General features: G+C 36.3%; 1 protein-coding gene and 3 long non-coding RNA genes across 5 annotated transcripts; 3 read left to right on the top strand and 1 right to left on the bottom strand.

The window, feature by feature from the left end:
• Nucleotides 1-1,981: 1,981 nt before the first annotated feature.
• LOC149707773 (uncharacterized) lies at nt 1,982-3,005 on the top strand. Of its 2 annotated transcripts, none has more exons than XR_016379824.1 (4): nt 1,982-2,025; nt 2,086-2,157; nt 2,337-2,399; nt 2,558-3,005. It is a non-coding gene; the product is annotated as an uncharacterized LOC149707773 (long non-coding RNA). The 2 variants fall into 2 exon arrangements; XR_016379833.1 differs by having other exon boundaries at nt 2,285-2,399.
• A 121-nt stretch (nt 3,006-3,126) lies between these two features.
• LOC149707772 (uncharacterized) lies at nt 3,127-3,736 on the bottom strand. The gene is made up of 2 exons (XR_016379835.1): nt 3,669-3,736; nt 3,127-3,579 (listed from the first exon to the last, which is right to left on the bottom strand). It is a non-coding gene; the product is annotated as an uncharacterized LOC149707772 (long non-coding RNA).
• A 1,679-nt stretch (nt 3,737-5,415) lies between these two features.
• LOC149707771 (uncharacterized) lies at nt 5,416-9,218 on the top strand. Its single transcript, XM_089865032.1, has 5 exons — nt 5,416-7,077; nt 7,303-7,814; nt 7,856-8,321; nt 8,393-8,545; nt 8,613-9,218. Exons 1-5 carry the CDS (start codon nt 5,865-5,867, stop codon nt 9,080-9,082), a joined length of 2,814 nt encoding a protein of 937 aa, XP_089721158.1. The 5' UTR covers nt 5,416-5,864; the 3' UTR covers nt 9,083-9,218.
• A 3,678-nt stretch (nt 9,219-12,896) lies between these two features.
• Nucleotides 12,897-13,830, top strand: LOC149707770 (uncharacterized). Its single transcript, XR_016379819.1, has 3 exons — nt 12,897-13,367; nt 13,441-13,641; nt 13,748-13,830. It is a non-coding gene; the product is annotated as an uncharacterized LOC149707770 (long non-coding RNA).
• The last annotated feature ends 10,172 nt before the right edge of the window (nt 13,831-24,002 follow it).

The following is a 24,002-nucleotide window of genomic DNA, read 5'->3' as shown; positions in this document are numbered from 1 at the left end:
TTTAGAATCAATGTTGTCATTTTGTCTTGAAAAGCGTAACTCGAAAAATGCCCCATCTTTAATTATTTCTGCACAATTTAGTGTCGATTAGAAAGGTACTTGCGATCACACTATAGTGAAAAACATATTCAAATCACAAGTGCGCAATTACCATTATCTTTAAAAGAGAAGATTTGAAGTGAGTGCTCGGAATTTTCTATCCATTATCCACAAATTGGTGGATAATCGATAAACATGTTAGTTCTGTGGATAATTTTCGATTATGGATAAAGATAAAATAACGTGGATAATGGATAGATAATGCGGCAGAAAGAAACCTGCAGTCAGTACCGGACTAACACCCTCGGGGGCCCTTTGGCATGAGGCGTTTGGGGGTCCCTTCAGCCACTAGCCAGAAGCAGAACGACTGTGATTAGTTGAGCACTAAAGTTAATCTTAGAATTACAAATATTTACTTTCTAGGGATGTGCGGGTAGTGATTTCTTGATTTCTAATCGGGTTTGCGTAATGAAAAATTGCTTGTCGGGTATTTGGGGGTACCCAATTTTACCTCACCGAGTGATATATATATAATATGCAAAGGTTCTTTCGGACGGTGTCTGCCTGTCTGTTGTTACACGCCAGATAATCGTGGTCGCAGATTGACCAAACGTTTTCCCAATTTCTGAAACGCATTCACAATTCACAGAAATTTGGGAAATTGTACTTTTGCTACGGTAACTATTGCTTTCATCCGCCGGTACGCATTGGATTGTAATTAACTGACTACATAATAAATTGTTTTCCCGTCTGTTTCTCATGCACAGCAATCTGTCACAATGGATTCTACCACCAACATCTGCTGGTCTTAAGCCATTCCACATAGACACCCTTTCTGGCTTCTAACAATAGCACTATCTACTGGTCTGCTGTCTATTTCACTTAGACACCAATCTATAGCATTATAGTTAGGGTTAGTATTTACGCGGCGATAGACCCCAATGACGGAGTTTCACACAAATGCTGTGTGCTGTTCTACCCTTAGCTTGGAATTGAAACCCTTCGTATCCCTTGCGTAAAGCGAATAAACAGTCATTCGCTTCACTTCAAACGTCAGTTTTAGTCACGTCTCTCAAAAATGTTTATTTCAAAAACGAGAAATCACAGAAAATATATAGGACAGGTACAATCCTTTAATCAAATTGCCTTGAAAATAAATATTTTAACATGAAACTTGTTATTGAAATGAAAAGGGTGCGCATTAGGGTGCAGCATTATCTGGTAAAATTTTCAAATAATGACCTAGATGAATCTAACACCAAGAGCTTAGTTTAGGTGAAATAAATTCTACAGGGCCGGTAGGCCCTTGTAGATATGACTTGATACCGTTTTGTAACGTTAAAGCAAAATTCACATCCTTTTACCAATTTTCCTATGGAGATTAACATGGGGTTTTTGGTGATATTTAACCACCTCTAACTGAAAAACTAGAGCGAAGTTACTTTTCGGAATACTCTTAATTTAACAATTAAGTATTCAGAGTGTGCGATCGGCTAGTCTAATCAGAGACAATTAAGTCTAAGTATGTTAATTTTAGTTAATTACGGAAGTACGGCTCCAAATCTCACTTAAGACTTGTGATAGGTTGAAATTTTCGAGCAGACGACATTGATACGTGTCAAAATATACACCAAATTCAAAGTAGTAATTTTAGAACTCGGCAAACCGTTCAGCACCATGAATCGGTTAATTGACCGGTTTTTTTTGCTTTCTTTTTTCACCGGAACTTAGCAGACTACACTTCGTCGTTGCTAATGGCGGTAATGGGAGGTAATGGATTATATTGTTCTTGGTGTTGTTGACTTTAGAAAGAAAGACAACTAAATTATTGTTTTAAATACTGTTAGTTTACAAAATATAAGGGTTTGCGTTGTTATAATTTAAAAAATATGCCTTTGTTTTGTGGGAAAATAAAGTCGAACTCTGCCCGAAGTCGAAAAGGTTTACACCGAGGCTTATGACGAAGAAATTCCTCTGTAGACTGTAGTAAGTAGTAAAGAAAGATTTTATTGTTTATGTTATTGACTTATTGTTTGGTTCTGTAAGATAAGTTTCAAGCAACAGAGGCACGCTAGTAAATGATTGGAACATGAAATGAGGCACCATCCCATAGCGAAGGTATTTCGCCATTCATTGGCCATGACCAAGATAATTGTGTTTTGATACAAATATGATTGCCTAATCCTTATGGGTCATGAAAGCCTGATTCGTTATACTTATAATATATATTCCATGACTGTCACAGCCATCTTCCCTGACACTTGGCACCATGAACTGTACCTATTTTATAATCAAAGCACCAACAGCGAAAGAAATACTTCTACCTTTTATTAAGCAACTATTGCATTAATGTTCAACTGGTAAATAATGTTGCACACATGTCTAACAAAAAGAAATATTCATATGCTTTCTTTTATTATAGATTTGTGGTAATGACGTGTTTGACATGAACCCGAATGGGAACTACTTTTGACCTCTATAGTAGGAATTTCTCTTCATTTTCTTCTGTTACTAACAGGTTTATTTTAGCAAATTAAAGATAGCAATACAGGGACAATGTACTTTAATAACTTCATTCACTGTCAAAACACCACACAGCAGAGGAAAGATAACTGGATAAAACATCAGGGATCACAGATAGGTTAAATGATGTCAACGAGGAAGATTGTTGGTTGGAAGAGATCAAGACGATGTTGAGCATCTTGAAAGGCAATATATGAAAGAAGACTGCTTCGACAATGGAGAGCGGTAAAACGTCCATGAACTCCCTAAAATGTACCTTTATTCCCAGTTTTGAACTTGACATTTGTCAGTACGCCGTAAATTGTTAGCTATCTTATACTCGAATTCGGATATTCTCCAGCAATTTATGTAAATGTCCAACTTTTATGGAACTGTTGGACAAATAATAATGAAACACAAGAATATGTTGACCCTCTATTTCCTACCCATTAAAATGTTACAGTTTTATTGTCTTAATTCATTTTTGTGTGGCATCTTCCCTTAAATACATAGGGGTGCTCGAAACATTAAAGACGGATCACTGAGATAAAAATATAACCGTAGAATCACCAATAGGCTTACTAGTTCCTATAGTGGCACATTTTTTAATTGACTCTTCGTTAAATGATGCGGAGGACATAGCACATTTTACTACATTTAATTGTGATTTAACAATAAAGGGGTAGTAACGAATAAATCAATAAATAAAGTTTATATTGAAACACGTACGTTTTTAGAATAGAATATGCAAACTGAAGGTCATTTTAAATATTTTGTTTCAGTAATGCTTCGTGACTTGTTGAAATGTGTAATTGAAAACTACAAATATGGGAAATCTTCTTTTAATACTGCAACAAAGATGATCAATAAAAGCCTTTTTTCCATATATAGGATTTTAGGTTCGCTACATGATTTCCATTGGTCCTATATTAATACAATCTTATAATGATAATTCATAAACAACAATGCTCAAGAACATATGCACATGAATGCCAGTTCCTTCATCCTAATACCATTCCAACAGACGTATACATTTGCCTAAATCAGATAGTAATACCATTGATGTGCATTTAGTGTCCGTCTAATAAAATGGTCTTATAGATATTGAAAATAAGAAACTAATTTACATCGAGAATCCTATGTGATAAAGTCAAAATAAACTCAGTTTTATTTAAATAATGTTGCTAAACTGTTTAAGTAGCAGCTCATCACTCTGTCTCGAAATTGGCTCCTCTCCGTTACTTATTTTCCTATAATCGATTCTTTATTACCATAATAATAATTAGTTGAAGTTTGATTTGTTTATCTTATAGAAACCTTTAAAGAGCTCACCTCATATTTGTATAGGCGCAAATCACACACTCGTTGGTAGTTTATACTTGCAACAACTATGCCAGCCTTTTCTTTAAAGGAATACCTTAGAGTAAAGCATGCTCAACTAATTAAGTGTAAATACCTTAATATGCAAGTTGATTACAACACTTCAATGTTGGCAGATATCCTTAGAGGAATTACCCACCCTAGATAATTCTCCATTGCCATTGCCAGTGTCAATGATAGAAATGTCATTACCACAAATCTATAATAAAAGAACAGCATATGAATATTTCTATTTGTTAGACATGTCTGCAACATTATTTACTAGTTGAACATTAATGCAATAGTTGCTTTATAAAAGGTAGAAGAATTGCTTTCGCTGTTGGTGATTTGATTATAAAATAGGTACTGTTGATGGTGCCAAGTGCCAGGGAAGATGGCTGTGACAGTCATGGAATATATATTATAAGTATAACGAATCAGGCTTTCATGACCCTTAAGGATTAGGCAATCATATTTGTATAAAAACACAATTATCTTGGTCATGGCCAATGAATGACGAAATACCTTCGCTATGGGATGGTGCCTCATTTCATGTTCCAAATCTTCCAATCATTTGCCTCTGTTGCTTGAAACTTATCTTACAGAACCAAACAATAAGTAAATAACAGAAACAATAAAATCTTTCTTTACTACTTACTCTACAGAGCACTTTCTTCGTCATAATTAAGCCTCGGTGTAAATCCTTTTCGACTTCAGGCAGAGTTCGACTTCATTTTCCCACAAAACAAAGGCATATTTTTTAAATTATAACAACACAAACCCTTATATTTGTAAACTAACAGTATTTAAAACAATAATTTAGTTGTCTTTCTTTCTAAAGTCAACAACACCAAGAACAATATAGTCCATTACCTGTCATTACCGCCATTAGCAACGACGAAGTGTAGTCTGCTAAGTTCCGGTGTAAAAAGAAAGCAAAAAAAAACCGGTCAATTAACCGATTCATGATACTGAACGGTTAACCGAGTTCTAAAATTACTACTTTGAAATTGGTGTATATTTTGACACGTGTCAATGTCGTCTGCTCGAAAATTTCAACCTATCACAAGTCTTAAGTGAGTTTTGCCCCAAAACCGCCACCGCCAATGAAAAGCCCTAAGTTCAATCCTGACCGACCAATCAGCGAGCTTAAGTCTGAAGGAGGAGCATACTTTTTCTGCAGAATACGGCCCCTGCCCCAAAACCGCCACCGCCAATGAAAAGCCCTAAGTTCGATCCTGACCGACCATCAGCGAGCTTAAGTCCGGGGGAGGAGCATACTTTTTCTGCAGAACACGGCCAGCCATGGAAATAAGGTTTTTTTTCAACTAGTCCTCGGGACCAGTGACCCTGACATCAACAATATTCAAACTGGTCCCTAAGACCAGTTACCCCTGTGCGATTTATTTTACTACTGGTCCCACTTTAAAATTATTTATAAATATAAAATTACAAGGTCCCAAATCATTTTTAACAAATTCATTTAGCCATCTTTGACTACATTATCATACCATAGCCGCCTTTATTATTAAAGCCCGTGCTTGGTCGGATTTTTTTTAAAAAAACTGGCAATTTAAGGACGCGAATATTGACCGTTTGGTGGCGTGTTTTGGACTAGGGGTGGTGACGTATGTGCGTTGGAGGCGTCTGCTACGAGGCTTACAGTCTCCTAAATTATTTATTTACAATGAACATTTCATTTAACAGGTAAGAACTGATTTCAAATGAAAAATAATTTTTAGCTTATTGTTTCGTAACTAGGTATTGTTATTGTTTTGTAACTAGTTTCAAGTACATGTACACTGTGCACCATACTTTATTTAGGGTGTTCTATTTTGAACTACATATTGATGTTGTATAATTAAGACTTAGCTTAGGCTTTTTGGTGTTTTTTCCTTAAACTATTTTTATTTTTTCAGTTAAATTGGTATTTTCATGGTTCATGAAACTCTAAAATTATTAAAATGGTCTACTGTATGGTTCCAAGATGCAAAAATAATGATTGGCACAAGAAAGGGGTTGATAAACGAAGTTTTCACAGGATTCCAAATAAAGAAAATAGAACTAAATGGCTTTGTGCAATATTCGGGGAGAAGTACGAAGATCAAAGGGAATACATGGATAATATTAAAAATCCTGGCGCAAGAGTTTGTAGTGATCACTTTAATCAAGCTGATTACAGCATTTCAAGTTCCAGAAAGTCATTATTGGCATTCGCTATTCCTTCAATATTTGCTGAAGACAAATTAAACAAGGCTTTAGTTGATAAAGGTAGTCACGTAAGCCGAGGAGATTATGCAACAAAAAGAACGCCTTTGTCTAGTACAATGCTCAATGGAACTTCTAATGATACAAGGAATCCTTATTCATCTCCTCCCAGGAAAAAAAGGTTACCTCAAAAAGTACAAAATGTAAATGAAGCTTGTCAAGAAACCTCAAACTTAGTAGCGATGGTTGATGTAAATGAAGCTAGTCAAGAAACCTCAAACTTAGTAGCGACGGTTGATGTAAATGAAGATAGTCATGAAATCTCATATTTATCAGCTTTAATAGATGCAAGTTTAGTGAACAAAAAGACCAACTGTGCTATCAGTAATCAGTATTTTACTCCTAGAAAAGAAACGATAACACAAGCGCCAATCCTTAATAGAAGAAAACAAGCTTCCAGGCTTAGAAGATTATTATTTGAAAATACAAGCACTGAGGCTGAAACTCAATTTATCACGAGCAATTCTATAGGCCCTAAATGTATGGTAGATGAGGCTATACAAGTGTCTGTTCCAATTACGAGTAGGAGACGCAGCAGAACAACAACTAGAAAACAGTCCAGGGTTATTTCCAATTTGAAAAATAAAATTGATAAGCTGAATAAGAAGGTTTCACGACTTGTAAAAGAGAATAAAGAAATGAAAAATGAGAAGAAAGAAGGTGTAAATGTCCAGTTTCGTAAAGTTGTTGAAGGTAGTACATCTGATTTACAAGCTGCATTTCTGTTGGAGCAAATATTATCATATCAGAAAAAGAAAATGCCATACCATGAATCGACTCTCAAAATCTGCTGTATATTATTCAGAAAATCCTCAAGCGCTTACAATTTCATAAGGGAGTTAGGAATTCTGAGACTACCTCACAGAATTACGTTAGCCAGATACGTTGGGCATTCTTCTGGTGAAGAAGGTATTAATAAACTTGTAAAACTAAGATTGAAAGAAGAGTTTGATAAAGTAAAAAATGACCATGAAAAATTAGGCTCACTTGTAATGGATGAAATGTCCATTAAGCCATAGCTTTTGTATGATCGCAACATGGACACATTTTTTGGTCAAACCAGTTCTGCTTCCTTAAGTGGAATAAATGATACTCTAGCCACACATCTCTTGTGTTTTGTCTTTCATGGAATAGGAGCGAATATCCGCATACCAGTTGCATTGTATTTTACAAGAAATACTGATGGTATAACATTGCACAAATATTGCATGGAGGTATTGAAGATTGTAGAAGAAAGTGGCTTTGTCGTTGTACGGTTTGTGTCCGATAATGCAAAAGTCAACACCATGGCTTACAAAATATTTGGAAATGGAATTTTAACTCACGTCATCCCACATCCATTGGACCCAAAACGGAAATTATTTTTTGCATTTGACCAGAGTCATCTAATCAAAAATCTGAGGTCGCTGTTCCTGTCACGAGACATGGTACTTATTGGATTAAACATCTCGGCAGACTTCATAAAGAAGCTTTACAATATGCAAAAGGAAAATTTGGTTAAAGCTGTTCGTTTCCTTACAAGGAAAGTGGTATTTCCAAACAACCTAGAAAAAATGAACGTGTTACGGGCTGTGCAATTATTCTCGAAACCCCTAACTTCGGCTCTAAAAACACTTTTACACCTGGGTCTCGTGGATGAACGTGAGAGAGAGAGAACTTGGAAGCAACGATTTTCTTTATGGAAACTATAAGAAAATGGTACGAGATCCATGACATAGCAAATAAAACCCACGCCATTCATTCTCGCAATGAAAATAAAATACCATTCTCAGAATTGGATGACGAGCGACTCGAGTGGCTTCAGGAAGAATTTCTACCGTTTTTAGCGATAATTCAAGATAATGCTACTCATAAAATGGAACGTTTGTCAGACGAAACTTACGAAGCAATACAAATAACAACAAAATCTACAGTTGCCTTAATCAAATATCTTCTCGAAGGAGGATTTCACTATGTACTAACTCGAAAGCTATCAAGTGATATAGTAGAAATGACATTTAGCCATATCCGTCAATCAGGAGGCCGAAATGATCAAATGGACGTAAGGGCTGCTACATTATCCATTGAGAGAACTCTCAAAATTGGAATTATAAAGTCATCCGGACACTCCAATGTAGGACAGAACAAATGCCTGAAAGAAACACTGCAATCCCGTAAGCATACTTCAAACCACTTTCACCAGAAATTGATTCGTAGTATTAAATCATATTTATCAAACTTTCAGAAATATTGTGCAGCAACACAAAATCTTTCCGAAATCGTTTGGAAACATCTAATATCACTAATCCTAATAACGCAACAACTTCCAGTTCGCAACCAGTTTTATCATGGGGTTTGCAAAATTTACTCAATCAAATGGATCTTGTAACTCCAAACGGTAATATTTTGATAAAACTTAGAAGAGATAACTGATCGTAATGTTAAGTTCATTTCTTATTGTTTAGATCACTGCATGATTTCTATCAGAAGTTGTTCAGTTGCTTTAATAGGCGGTTATATAGTTCGTGTGGCGGAAGAAAATACAAATTGCCCTGGATGCTTAGAAAAACTTATCCAGCCACAGTCCGGAACTCCACTACTTTATTTAATTAAAGCTAATGATAATGGCGGTCTTAAATATCCAAGTCGGTTACTAATACGTTTACTTGTAATTGTGTTAGATTTTGTCCAATCGTCAATCACATTTTTCCCTCGACAGAATGTTTTAGCTAAATATGTTGAAATCATATTGCCCCATTTCCAAAAGCCGTTAAAATGTGATAGAAATTGCGTGAATTTAGATCTTCCTAAATTACTTTTAGAGAAATATTTAAGACCATTGCTAAATAATTACGCTAAAGATGTTTCTGATCGGATGGAGAAAGTTAGGAAATATAAGGCCAAGCCATTGTCTAGAAAAATTTTAAAGGTTTAGTTCCTAAAATTTCGTGATATTCAATTTGAATACTGTTCCTATTTAAAGTGCCTTTAAGTATTGTTACTATTTTACGTAAAAGTTTACGTAAAAGAATAAAACTAATTTTATAATAAAGATTTGATTTAAAAACGTTCGTTGCCGCCTCTAATCTTATTATATCCTATTTTAAATTAAATAAGATATTATAAAGAAGTTATAAATAACTAAATAATAATATGTATTTTATTTTGTTTTGATATTTGAAAAACTTGCATTTCGAACTTTATGGAGACCTCCCTACTTGAACCTTTATTAAGCACCCCCTCGAGTTGTAGTCCATAAAACGCCATCCAACGGCGTACGAAAGAACTAAAGTTCGGCTAGGAGTAAGTAAAATATCCCCCTCTCTCTGGGGACCAAGCACGGGCTTTAATAATAAAGGCGGCTATGATCATACGAAAGCCAAAAGATTATCGATTTTCAACCAAAATTATCGTACGCTCTGAGCGCCTTCAAAATAGCGGTGTTCTGATTGACCTTGTATTTATACTAAAATCGGTACAAATTACAAGGGTCCTGAAGGAGATGGACAAATAACGTCTCCAAACGTTTCTCTCATCCTGCCTTTGGACTTAAAACATGAATAATTCCATCCTATTTTACCTTTTTCTTCCTCTAGCGAGCCTTTTGTGCCCAGATTAGTTAGATTTCCCGCTAAATTATCGTACAATTATCGTACGCCGAAGCCTAATTATCGAATTTAGCGTACTAGTACAGCGTCATAACTATCGTACGCTTCGAAAAAACTCTTAAAATTATCGCATTGTACTATAATTATCGTACGTCTGGCAACGCTGTACTGATTACTTCTAATCTGAAACTACGACTAGGAGTAGAGATAATTTGGAAATAAGATTAAGACTCCTTGCAATGTGGAAGGAGTCGAAATTTGACGAAAACCTTGAATTAATAAACTGGTCCCCTTTCAATATTTATCAAAAATTAGAATTAATAAACAAGTCCCTAGGACTCGTGACCCTCGGTTTTTGAATAAAAAAACTAGTCTGAGTAATTAATAAAGTGGTTTTGGACCTGTAAACCTGTGTTATTTCCATGGCTGAACACGGCCCCAGGTTAACCAGTTAGCGCACTGATACCCATTTCTTCAATTTTCAAACAGATAGAGAACAAGGGAGGGCCTAACTTTGTGCCTGATAACAAGTTAAGTTGAACCATAGAGCATAGCCCACTCGATCCGCACTCCCAGACGCTGCGCTGCTCGTGTATAGCTATAGCGCGAGCAGCTTGCGTCGTGACGCGCGTGATCCAGTTGGCTATGCATAGAGCCTGTATCTTATGAAGATACAGCCTCCATGGTTGAACTTGTTTTTGAACAGTCGACGCTTGTTTAGTATTTTACCGCCTTAAAATGTTTATTTCATTTTATAAATTTTCTGCAACACCCTTGCTAAGAAACACTTTGCTATTAGGTCGAAATTTTGTTGAAAAAAGCAATCCAGTTATAAAACTAAAGGTAATTGATTTCATTATATTATTTGACATTGGTTTTTGGAAGACCAAGGCTTAGATTTCGTACGTAGTTTTTCTGAATGTAGGACATAATCCCCCCTGGACATAATCCCCCGGACATAATCCCCCCATTTGAGAAGAAATGGACATAATCCCCCCATTTGAGAAGAAATGGACATAATCCCCCCATTTGAGAAGAAATGGACATAATCCCCTCAGGTAGGAGACAAAATCCCCCGGACAATTTCCCCCCGACTGGATGCCGAAGACAAATTCCCCCCAGCCCCAGGACAAATTCCCCCCAGCCCCAGGACAAATTCCCCCCAAACTGTGTTTACGACAAAATACCCTAGAGCACGATTTCAATTTATATGAAGATTTATAAGGAAAAAAAACACCAATTCATGCGTTTCATAATTATATTCTTTAATATTGAAAGTAGATTTTCTTAATTCCAAGCCAAATTATTTCCGATACAGTTCAGGAACTGTTGCATGTCAATTTCTTGAGAAATATATTTCAGACATAAATTTTTCAACCTCAACTGCTTGTCTTTCGATTTTTTAAGTTCCCTAACTTTAACAACTACTCCGTGTTTTTCATTTACAATGGCATTTTCCACTAACCCAAGACTTAGCCTTAACCCCTCAATTAAACTCCAAATTGTTAGTTTTCCTCCTTTTACTAAAAAAGCAAATTTATTATTCCATCCCTCTGAAATATTATTGGTTCTATTACCATCTCGTAACGTTATTTCATGAACATTCCACGTTTCTGGATTAAATAGAGGGCGAGAACGTTACAACTTTAAACCACACGATGTAATCTTTTTTTTATAAGGCCCTCTAACGTAAACCGAATCAAAGTAACTTAACAATTCTGCCCCGTCATCATCAGCAATATCATAAATATCATAAATATATTGCAAACCTTCAGAAACATCATCAAGGGGCAAAAATGCTAAAGCGCCGAAAAGGCTAACAAATCGTTTAAAATTTTTATCTTCCCTATATCTTACAATTAACCCTAATTCGCGAACCTTTCTCAATATACTTTGTAATAGATGGAAAAAACAATATTTAACTTCCACCTGCAAACCAAATACTTCTTTTATGGCACAAAATACCGAGCGTTCAAAATCAATTACAACCATTTTAGGTACCAGTTCAAGTGAACGTTCCTTGCACAAATTTTTAAGAGCAGTAAAAAATTCCACATACGTTTTCAACGACTTTTCCTCAAGGACTCCATACACCACTGCGATGGAACACCCATTATTTAGTTGTACGTGAACCACGTAGACCTGCGTGAATCCTTTAGGAGCTTTTTTGAAGTTGCCATCCATAAACCATTGTGAACTCTGACTCAGTATCTCCAAGCATTCCGAAACAGCAAATATGAGAATCCTAGCACTTCCGTTCTTAGACTCGTTGTCATAAACGAGAAAGGGCTTCGGATCTGCTTCGGGATGCCCTTTGTAGGTCCTGCAATCACCTTCAATTTTCAGATCAGAAATATTTTTTGGTACTGCAGGGTATTTTGATGTTCTGGTTCGCCGGATGGTTTTTTTCGTTGTCTCCTCTGATGGCAGAAAAGGCTTTACTGTTTCTGGTACTTTAGACACAGCTGAAGCGTACACCATCAATGTTGACTGTGATGAATCAGCGCAATTCATTTTCAAAGCGTGTCGATATTTCAAAACCGCGCAACCGTTTATATTTGCTTCATGGCAATGAGATGTCGAGCTAACAATTGATTTAATTTCACTATGGGTCGTTAAACTACCACGACAGCCCACTTTCCTACTGGTACATTCCCATTTTATAAACTCACAACTAAGAATTTTCTGCTTAACATACGAAAATCCGTCTTTAAGGATTTTTTTCCCGCCTTTGTTGGTCGCTATAATCTCCATGGTTTAATGAGCAAGTGCTAGAATATGCATTGCCTTTTATAGAAATCTTAAAAAATATTAAACCTATAACTATAGGCCAGTCTCTTTAGTTAGGGAGGGAAATATCAATATTTTAAAAAGTAATGCTACTTCGGAAGAAAATAAATGTAAAAAGTAATAAGCCTATAACTATAGGCCAGTCTCTAAAGGGAGGGAAATATCAATATTTTAAAAAGGAATGCTACTTCGGAAGAAAATAAATGTAAAAAATAATATTTTGGAAAAGGCGTACCATTGTTACAATATTTCCAAAATATTACTAACCGAACCGACCCGACCCGACCTCACCTCACCTCACCTCGCCTCGCCTCGCCTCGCCTCGCCTCGCCTCGCCTCGCCTCACCTAACCTAACCTAACCTAACCTAACCTAACCGGGGATTATGACCGGGGAATTTTGTCTAGAGCGTAGGGGGATTTTGACTAGAGAGTAGGGGGATTTTGTCTACAGAGTGGGGGGATTTTTACTTGATAATGGGGGATTTTGTCTTGATAGTGGGGGGATTTTGTACTCTTAACTTGGATGGGGGGAAAATGACCGGGGGATTTTGTCTTGAGAGAGGGGGGAATCTGTACGTTTTTAAAAATGGGGGGATTATGACCGGGGGTCTTTTGTCTTGGGGGTATTTAGTCCGTATACCAGTTTTTCTCGACTCTCCGACTCTCGTAGTCGTTAGACGGCGGGAAGTTGGGAACCCCCAGCTTCAGAGCCTCCAGCGTCTAGTTTGGCTTAGGCTCTCATTTCTTGAACTGAAGGTTCACAGTTTAGGTTAATGTTAAAAATAGTGATGCTTGTTGATCTTTAGGATAGCGAAGCGAAGGTATGTTTTAGAAAAAGAACTGCTACTTGAAGAACTTATCTTTAATTTATTTGAAAATATTTCAAAATTTCAGAAGCTCCGCAGCCGTTGCTATAACTGTTTTATAATGGTATTCAGGATAGTGTTGCTATGTGTGCGAGTGATAAAAAGTAAAGCCTTCCTAAAGAATAGAGATGCGCCGATACCTTTACTTGACTAAACTGATATATTATTGGAATTGGTTTAAACTGGTATTGGCCCATCGCTACCGATATTTGGCTAAACCAATATATTGGTATTGGTTTAAATTTAACTAACAGATTAAAGTTGAAACTACACTTATCTTTCACCCAGACTCCGTTTTCCTATTTAATACTTACAATTATTTAAATTATCACTAGAAAGCATTTTTCCCAATATTCAAAAGGCGCAAAATTTAAAAGTTTGCGGTAATGAATGTTCCGCTAGGATCAAACGCTCTATTAAGCTTTGCGTTTAAGGATAATTTCTTGTTCAACTTATGTAATAAACTAAATTAACTCTAGTAAGAGAGCTTAATAAATATAATTAACGTGAAATTAATCCAAAATAATAGTTTTTTTGGTGACCTGTGACAACAATGACGGAAAAATCATCATGAAAAAACACCCGCTAAAACATTTTCAAATCTCATGCCAGGATACAATTCAATTTAATATTTTATTGCAACTCGTATTAAAGTAAATCAACACTACATAAACCGTTAAATTAAACTTTACGAAGTATAGTTAGGGTAAAATTAACTTTGGAAAAGGTGTAATATTATATCGGAACTAAATAAATGTAAACATCAATATTTTTGAAAAAGGTTTTAATATTATTTCGGGAGTATATAAAGATAAAAGACTTCATTTTCCTACTTCATCCGTACAATTATTTAAATTATCACTAGAAAGCATTTTCCCCAATATTCAAAAGGCGCAAAATTTAAGTTTGTGGTAATGAATGTTCCGCTAGGATCACGTACTGTCAAACTGAAAGGCAATAGCGAATGTCAGCGGCAACACCAATTAACAATTCCAAATCAAAAATGGTTACATATTAGCAACTTTCTACGTTATTTTCACTCACAACTCAAGCTATTTGTAACCCTGCAATGAATGAAAGTCAAGGACTATCATTCGCTCTGCTGATTAGGATGCCTCTAGTTTTTTTTAGATTATTTTGATATTGTATTTTTACCTTCTTATTTTCACTATGATGGGAGATTATGACAGGGCAGTAGGTGGATTTTGTATAATCTAGGAAACTTTTACCTTTGGTGATAGGTTTTACTTAGCTTTCTTTACCTATTGCTTACTATATCAGAATTAGAAGCAGACGAGCGAGCGCTCGCGCTTGTGTTGGTCTAATAATTATATGAAAAGGAAAATTGTTGAGAAATGATAATTTCCCTTCTACAAAATTTAAATTTACTTGCAATTCAGTTAATTACATCAGAAGGAAAAATTTACTTCAAATAATTACACTATCCATTAATCAGCAGAAATCTAGTTTAGTTTTGTTTGTTCTGTGAAAGATATATGTTTATCAATTTTTACCGTGAGAAGTCGCTTAAAACCGGAAAAACTTGTTAAACCGCCAGTTTTAAAATCATTATGTGGTTTCTTCTAAATTCTAATTCAAGAAAAGCAATAAAAATATATCGGTTCCCAATTTTTTCCATTATATGTTGTTTCAAACATTAAACTCTACTTTTATTAGGGAATAAACAATCTCTGCAGCATCTAACGCTTTCTCGCGGTTTTTTTTGGAAAACGTTCAGCTAGACCTATCAAAATAAACTGGTTAAATGGCAGGTTAGAGAGAATAATAATGCCGTAGTAAACCAGTGCATTGCTGATGCTTGCTGAACGCAGTCATTTCTTTTTTGGACGCGAAAAAAAAGTAAGTGGTTTTAATGCGGAGCTTCTAATTTTATTTTCTTATTATTTCTAATTTAAAATTTAGTAACAAATTTTATAATTTTATGCAGAGAATATCTTATTTTACACTCTGCACGCGATACATAGTTTATATATCTACTTTCAAATCCTTGAAAACGTTTTCTTGACCATATAGATAGATATTAAGCCTTGGCTAGTGCACGTTGCTTACTTTGTCCGTTGCAGCTATCTGAACTTTCTGAAGAGAGCATGAATCATGCCGCGTCATGCCCTCGTGGCATGAAGTGTTAAAACCTTGTGTAACAAATCAAAGATATTTTCATAAACTGTGGTTTTTCTTTCACAGGAAAAAAATTTCAATGTAATTTAACCACAGTTTATGAAAAAAATTTGGTTTTTTATACTTTTTTTTAATCCTTGTCTGAATAGGACATAAAAACCTTGCTTAAAGCATATAGCGCGGCTCCAGAGGATTCCCTAACAAGGGAAATTTCCTCCTAAACTCCGGGTTTGGCTTGGTAAAGGCTAGTGCATGCAAGACAAAACTGGAGTTCATGAGGAACGCCAACCTAAGTTTTTTATAAACTGTATTAAGTGTTTCACATGGAAAAGGTTTTAAGTCATTTGGCACTACCCATAGTTCATAAAACCAAATTTGATTAATTATACCAGGTTTTTAAACTCGTCTAATACCCTCTTCAGACGAGGTGTACGGACAAATTACATTGAATCCTTTTCGTGTGTAACTTTATTCACTGTTAATAAAATAACTTTGGTTAATTAATCGAAGTTTTTACATCTCATATTTGGTTAATTAATCGAGGTTTTTACATCTCGTCTGAAGAGGGTATAAATACCCTTTTCACAAGAGGTGTATAAACCTCATTTAATAAACCTATATTCTGACGGGGAGCAAAAACCTAGTTTAATCTTGAATAAATTAATTATAACATATAATTTTTCGCAAAAAAAGAATGTTCCTTCCACACCAGAGTTGGCACGAAATCTCATTTCAAAGGCCTTTATTTATTTCGATATTTAGTTTTCAATAAAGCGATATTTTACCGTCACCGGTGCACATTCCACTGTAAATGTAAATTTCAATGGGGAACTCCCCGCCCTGGAAATGGGGCGAGGAAGGGGGCTTGGGCCCAGAAGAGGGCGTGGGCCCGGAAGGGGCCGCGAGGCCGCAAGGGGCCGTGAGGCCGTGGATTTAGGGCAGTCGGGCGTGGCGAAAATCGTGGCCGTAGCGGCGGCATCGGCAAGAAACGCCGATGCAACCATTGCCAACGCTACGGCCACCTGGCCCGCAATTGCTGGGGTCGACAAGGTATAGTACTTTATTCATTACTAAACGATGTAAATTTTAAAATGCTATACGTACTCTTTAATTTTATTATTTATAAACAGGCCCACGAAGACAAAGAGGGGTGGGGCCGGCGGGCCCGCAAGTTGCGGTGGATGGGCCACCAGACACAGAGTTGCCAACGGGCTCCCCGATTCCCGTAGCCATTGAGGCGCAGGTGGTGGCGGAGTCCCAGGTGAGGATGGAGGTCGAGGGGGCGGAGGAGTCGGTGGGGGCAGCGGGGGCGGCGGGGTCCGCAGTAGTGGATGACAAGTTGGAGGAGGAGATGGATTCGTAAGTTCTACAGAGGGATTCTAACAAACTTATATGACTAGTATTACCTGGGGCATTAAAAATTATTATATTAAACTAAAAAAGTCGTTAAAATTAGTGTTGACTACAAAAATATAAGGTCGGAGATAGGTGACCAATAGACCGTTCCTAAAATGCAATAGGAAAAGTAAACAGCACAGTGGAGGGGCCACCATATTACCTTACTACGCAAAGGGTAGTGTGAGTCTTCTACACTCCCACGCGTAGCGAACACGACCACCATCTAGCGTTGCCTCTTGGCGCTAGGGAACTCTCCTAATATGGCGGCCCGTCCCCTCTGAGTTGCTTTCTCGGCAAGTATTTAAGGGAATGGTCTACATGGAAATTTTACCAAAAAAAAATTTCGTGCTTATTTTACCAATACTTTTTCTGCTGTATCTGATTTTAAAAGACGAAAGCTTTCCGCTAGTAGACAAAATAATGATTTTATATCTTTAAAAGGGAGAATAAAATGGTCAGACAACCAAAAATAACTTCTGAATCATCGATAAAACTTATCCCAATTAATTTTATATAATTTTTCAAAGTTGCAAAAGTTTGCTCTCTAAGCATAACTCAAATTTTCGAGAAAGGTTGACTGTGTTTTTTTAAAGGGGGTGCTTTTAGTTTGCCTTTGCTTAGAAACAGCGTGCATTTTTAATTGCCTAAAACAGGTTTTTATAAAAATACAGTCGTCTTTCCTCAAAAATTAGAGATATTCTAATTTTGCGCGGCACTTAACCGTAAATAATTATTATGGAATTTATTTTGACCATTCTTAGGCTTTGACAATCGACTTTTGAAACTGAAAAATAATATAAAATAAATTGACAGTAGAATTTGGTGCAAATTTTATGCATGATTTTGATTTGATTTATATTTAACAAATATAAATTTAACAAAACAATGGTTTCATGATCAGTTCATTCTCCCTTTAACAACCTTTAAACAGTTAGTCTTTTAATTTTGAAACGTGTGCATAATTGTTTGATAACTTTGCCTTAGACTATGCAAATTTTTAATAATATATTAATTTTACTACAGGGTCGCAATCAAAAAAGAATAATTTTTTAATGATAAAAATTTTTTAATTTTCATAATTTTGTAAAACAAATATTTTATTTTACATTATTAGAGTTTTTTCCACTATTAAAATTTTTTCCAATTGTTTTTTTCTTTTCATTAAAAAATATTTAATTTTTATTTTTAATTATTATAAAGTTTTTTTCCCAATAAAAGAACTATTGGAAAACAAAGGAATAATTTATTTAAGTCATGAGGGCTAGGGTTGTGAAGTCACAGGGGCCTTTTATAAAATTTCCCTCCAAGATGCATCTTTGAAGCATTTGGGAAAAAGTGCAATTAAAATAAATAATGTGTTATTTTCAGGGCCGGATTAAGGGGGGGCAGAGGGGGCTCCTGCCCCCGGGCGCCAGCAAAATAGGGGCGCCCAAGATGTCTGGTGATACCCAAATCTGAGCAATTGTTTTATTAAATTTTCGAAAAACTTAAAAACATGACGTTAGTTTTGAATGATTACGGGACTGTTTTTCGTTTTTAAATAGGTATATTAGCTATCGAGACCAATTTATTACACCAAATTAGTTCGGAGGAGACGATAAATAAATTTTCCGAGTCTAAATCTAGAAAAGCCTATTCAAAGACATAGGCAGGGCTGATACTAAGTCAAAATTCAAATTCGGTTACTAAAAGTCACTGTTCCAAAAATTAGTTCCTATTTGTCACTTTTTTTGGATTTTTGAGTCTTTCGGTGTTATTTATCTTCTCGACCACAAGGTTAAACGTAATATATTTGACTGTATGACGGTTTAAACGCAAAAACAGCGAGATTACAGTTGATCAAACCCAAAAAATTGTGGAGCTCGCTTCGCTCGCTCATCAAATATATAACTTAATATTTATAATCAATCCAATTCAAATGAATGTTTTAGTTTTGTTTTAAAACGACATCAATTACTTTGCATTCTGAGCTGTGCTCCAAAATGGTTTAATTCAATTTCGCCGTAGAAATTTTATGATTGGAAATATCTAAGCCCATAGATTGGGCTTAATTACGGCACCGAACTACTGAAAATAATTATGAAAATCGATCATGTCTGAAAACATTTCATTTAAAGTGCCCTTATTTTATAGCTTAATTTGCCCTTATTTAGTCACTTTTTGTTTACTATTTTTAAATTTATTAGTCACTTATTCAACTAAAATTGAGCGTATGAGTGAGTATCAGTCATGCATAGGGATACTTTTCACTTAACAAAATTACAATAGGGAGCTAACAGCTGGCTAGGGGGAAGAGATAGTCTGACGTCACGCAGCCGCCCTCTGGTTTGCATTTTTGCGCTTAGAATACTGTTTCCAACCGTTAGGGGGGATGAAACTCCAGTAAGAGATAGAAGGGTGTGACGTTTCAGGGTCAGAACTGTTAGCTCCCTATATTTCTAATAAAAACAAAATTGTTAAAATTTCTAGCTGGTTTTTATAAATTATGGGGCCAAGGGAGGGGCGCCCATCGAGCCACTGCCCCCGGGCGAAAATCTTCTTAATCCGGCTCTGGTTATTTATGTAACTATAACAAAGAAATGCATTCATATAATAACTACATGTAACCGAGGGCGGTTAAACTTTATGCCATACTTTACTTTTTATTCACGTCATTAATCAATAGCAATTAACTACATGTAACCGAGGGCGGTTAAACCTTATGCCATACTATACTTTTTATTCACGTCATTAATCAAGAGCAATTTACATCATAGTTTTCATTTATGTGATAATTTTTATTTATGTGCAATTATTTCGGGAATATTTGTTTAGAAAATACGGAATGGATTAAATTTACGGTTTTTTTCTATCAGAACGATAAGCCAGGAAGGTGCTCTGACATTGCACCCTATTGTGTGTTTCATGTATTATGTTTGACGTATATTCACTTCGTAAACTTCCATCTAATTTGGCTGTATGAAATTCTTAAAATAAAATCATATGATGCAAATCCTACATCTATTCAATATTTAAGTTTAGTTCTATTCTTACAATTAAAATTAATTCCAATTTGCACCTTGTCATAGTTCAAATCAATTGAACACAAGTATAGACGCGGTAACAAGCGTCACTTGCCACTATCATAGTATTGATCTAAATCAAGTGAAACAAGCATTTTAAAATGAAATGTCCAGTAAATATAAAAATAATTTCTTGACTGTACAGTTGATGAAGGAAAGTTTGATGAGGTCTTCCGAATTGAATTTGGTAAATAATTAATTATCAACCCTATTGCTGTTAACGTTGCAAAAGTCCAGCATTAACTTAAACATGATCTGGAAAATATGTTAACGAATGATCTTGTCACCCACTATGGCTAGAATTTCAATAATTAAATGGAATACTGACAATATTCACAACAATTTAGGAGGATAAGCAGACGCCAACGTGAATATAGCAAAACAGTAGCACTGTTTATCACAATTCACAAAGCGGTTTAACGTTGTAAATTCTGCGCAAATGTAACAATAATCGTTGGCAAACTTACTGCCAACCACAGAGGCATAAGACCCTATTTAAGTTGGTTACTGCCACTATCCTTGAGCGTCACATGAAACATACTATACGGAGCAGAATATTGACCGAAGATGGTTAGTATAATTATGCCGTTTTAAATCTCCCACCATGGAACGACCTTCCATAGAGTATAAACACAAGCTTGGAGAAGATCGGTAGCAACTTGACCAGCTGAAATTTTCCATCGAGTAAGGAGGATGATGGGCCTGGATTACTGGAGGGGAAAACGTGCACAGGTGGTTGCGTGATCGAGTTGGCTATGGCTGAGTAGGCCCCAGCGAGTGCGACTGCTACAAATAAATTTTTTCAGTCTCAATGTTTTGGTCTACATTTGAGCTGAACTGAACTGGATGTTAAGTTCGTCCGATCACGGCACGCGTGCTTCTAATTCAGACAAAGACATTCACTTCACTCGTGAAAGCTTATAGGTAAGCCTAATTACTTTTTTATGAGTTTTGGGTTTTCTTATTTTCAGCTGTGAAGTTTGCTGAGCATTGTTTCAGTTGGCTTGGGTTTGACGCTTTTCTAAAAGCGGACTAAGCTGTACATTGCAATTTCTTAGTGTATTTTTAAAGGTAAGAAAATTTTTCTTGCTTCATTGTTTGTATTTGTGTTTGTGTTAATGTGTGAGAGACCTTTTTTCGTGGTCCAACAGAGAGACCATTTTTCGTGGTACAAGAGACCTTTTTTCGTGGTACAACAGACCTTTTTTCGTGGTCCAACAGAGAAACCTTTTTTCGTGGTTCAACAGAGAAACCTTTTTTCGTGGTTCGACGGAGAAACCTTTTTTCGTGGTTCAACGGAGAGACCTTTTTTCGTGGTTAAACGGAGAGACCTTTTTTCGTGGTTCAACGGAGAGACCTTTTTTCGTGGTTCAACCGAGAGAACTTTTTTCGTGGTCCAACTAGTGTTCGTACGGGGACCCCGACCCCGACCCCGAAAACCGGGGATCCCCGACTTTTTCCCCCGACCCCGACCCCGGTACCTAACATGTAAAATGTAGTCGGGGTTTTTTTCGGGGTTAGATTTTGGTTATTTTATTTTTATCAAATTATTTTTTGTCCTGCGCAAAAAACAATCATCTCATTCGTCTCAAATAAGTGCTCCGCATCTCCTTTATGAAAAAAAGGGCTAGGGGTAACTAACAACAAACAAAAAACAGTAAAAACAGTCACCAAAATTCCAAAGTTCACCATCCTCCCTCTCGTAGATCGGCGGCCCTCCCGCGTCTTTTGTAATGGCAGTGGTCTTTCGTGGGATTCGTAGCTGCGTAGCTCGGAAAGTCGGAATTTATTGGGCTTTTTTACAGTTCGAATTTGTATATTAAAAAAGCTTCTTTCCAAACACCCAGAAATTTAACGATTTTTTTCATCATTTTTCCAAAATTTTTCAGCATGCGATGTCTTACCCCGACCCCGACCCCGACTTGTTTTTTTCGGGGATAACCTGCCCCCGACCCCGACCCCGACCCCGATTAAATTTTTACCCCGTACGAACACTAGGTCCAACAGAGAGGGAGTCCTTTCTTGCTTTAAAAGAAGACTTTCTGGCTCTGAAAAAGAACTAAAATGGTTTGGCAACGTGCTAAGAAACAAAAAAATCGCTTAAAATATTTAAAGCGAATTGCGTTGAAAGACCAAGCTCAGGCTAGGGTGAATAAGATTTTGGAAAACTCTGTATCAAACCGAGTTAGGTGTAAAAGGTACTATATAAAAAAACAGCTCTCTCAGAGTAAAAATCTAGTGATGGACGTAATAGTACGTCTTTATTGACAAGTTCAACAAAAATTGAAAAGGTTTTGCAGGCCCCTAAAATAGGTGGCACTTCGCGACAAAGAAAAGGTGCTGCGAATCCTGCCAATTATTATGTTAAAAAATCTGCTTCAACAAAGGAATTTTTAAAACAAAAAATAAAGAGATGATTGCCGAAAGTTTCAAGCGGTTTTTGATCACGCGACTTACGTAAAGTTTGCTGTCAACAAAAACTTGTGCTAATTCATGTAAAATGCAAAATTCCAAATTTACATCCCACAAACTCCAATGTCAGTTGCTATCTGGAAAAACATTTCACTTAAAAAGACAAATATATTCGGCCTTCCAGGCAAGGCGTTTATTACTTATTGAAGATTTCAAAAGTTTTGCCAAGAAAGTGCAAGAAATTGGATTGGTAGATAGTGGCAATTTTATCAAAGTCATTGGAGGAAAAAGGCTTCACAATAGTCTCGAAGAAGCTTTTTATCACGAGACAACATATTTTACTTTGGGGGATGATGGCAGAATTTTAAAAAACGTGGACCACGAAACACGTTTTGAAAAGATTTTGCAGTTCGACGAAAATGGTCTTCTAATAAAGGTGCTACGAGAAAGCTCTCGTAGCGGCGAAAATGTTAATGAATTATGGGTTGATGAAACTGGTAATTTTATTGACCAGAAAAGACTGAACAGAGGCATTGAACGCTGCCTGCAAGTTAATGATTTCGGTGTTGTCACGAATCTATTCAATGCTGTAGAAAACGTTTCAAAGGACAAAAATCCCAAAGCGAATATCGTAGTTAACGAATCTGGGTTTATTGAAACCAAAGAAAAAGCTTCGTATTGGGAATGCAGTGACATTTGCAACGTTAGAGAGCGGACTATTTTTAAAGTCATAGCCTTCATTAACCAGGCGGCAAAGGCCAGTGATAGCGTCTTAAATGAACTTATTAGTTCTAATTTTGACGTTTGCTCCTACAAAAATAAGTTTTGCCAAAAATCCATTGTCAAATTGCCATTGGACGATTCAGATTTTGAAGTGAAAGTTCAGCCGTATCTTGGTCATTTTTCCTATTGCTCTCAAAGCGAGGAATGCCAAAGTTACTTGAGAGCCTTCAGAGAATTGGCTCCGCATTACTCCGGGATCAGAACTATTTTAAGTAAAATCTACTCTGTTCGAGCGTTGCTTAACGCTTTATCAACATTGACTGATGAGATTGATCATGGTGATTACGCATCTCTTCAAAATGTTATACCCAAAATGAAAAAAATTGTTGAGGCGCGAGGCTTGAAAATGTCCAATGAGGAAAACGACGCGACAAAAGGCAATGACAACGATATAAGGCCTTCTCTCAATGAAAGTGAAATCTTGGATTTCTACAATAAACAATTTGCTAGAGCTGAGCGTGATACGAATGAATTTCACGACACATCTTGCGATTGTTGCACTAGATTATTAAAAAATTCTGATTTGAGGACCGTGGAAAAACTGGCATGCACTTCAGTTTTTGACAACCACGCTTTTCTTATTTTAAGGGCTGGTTTGCTATTGAAAAATCCCGACTTTAGAGAAATGGACATGTTTTTATGCCCTTATTGTTCTAAAGAGTTGCGAAAGGGAAAAATTCCAATTAGATGTTTCCTTAACGGCTTGGGAGTTGACGTCCCTCCAACAGAAGTCACGAGTTTGAACATGTTTGAAAAGGCCTTAATTTATCTTGTGAAGGCATTTCACACTGTGGTC

The sequence above is a fragment of the Phalangium opilio genome, unplaced genomic scaffold (genome assembly GCF_054372755.1).
Source record: "Phalangium opilio isolate 3A_F unplaced genomic scaffold, DU_Popi_V2 ptg000013l_1, whole genome shotgun sequence".
Taxonomy (NCBI): domain Eukaryota; kingdom Metazoa; phylum Arthropoda; class Arachnida; order Opiliones; family Phalangiidae; genus Phalangium; species Phalangium opilio.
The sequence above is the reverse complement of the archived record's forward strand: the minus strand, read 5'-3'. Positions and strand labels throughout refer to the sequence as shown.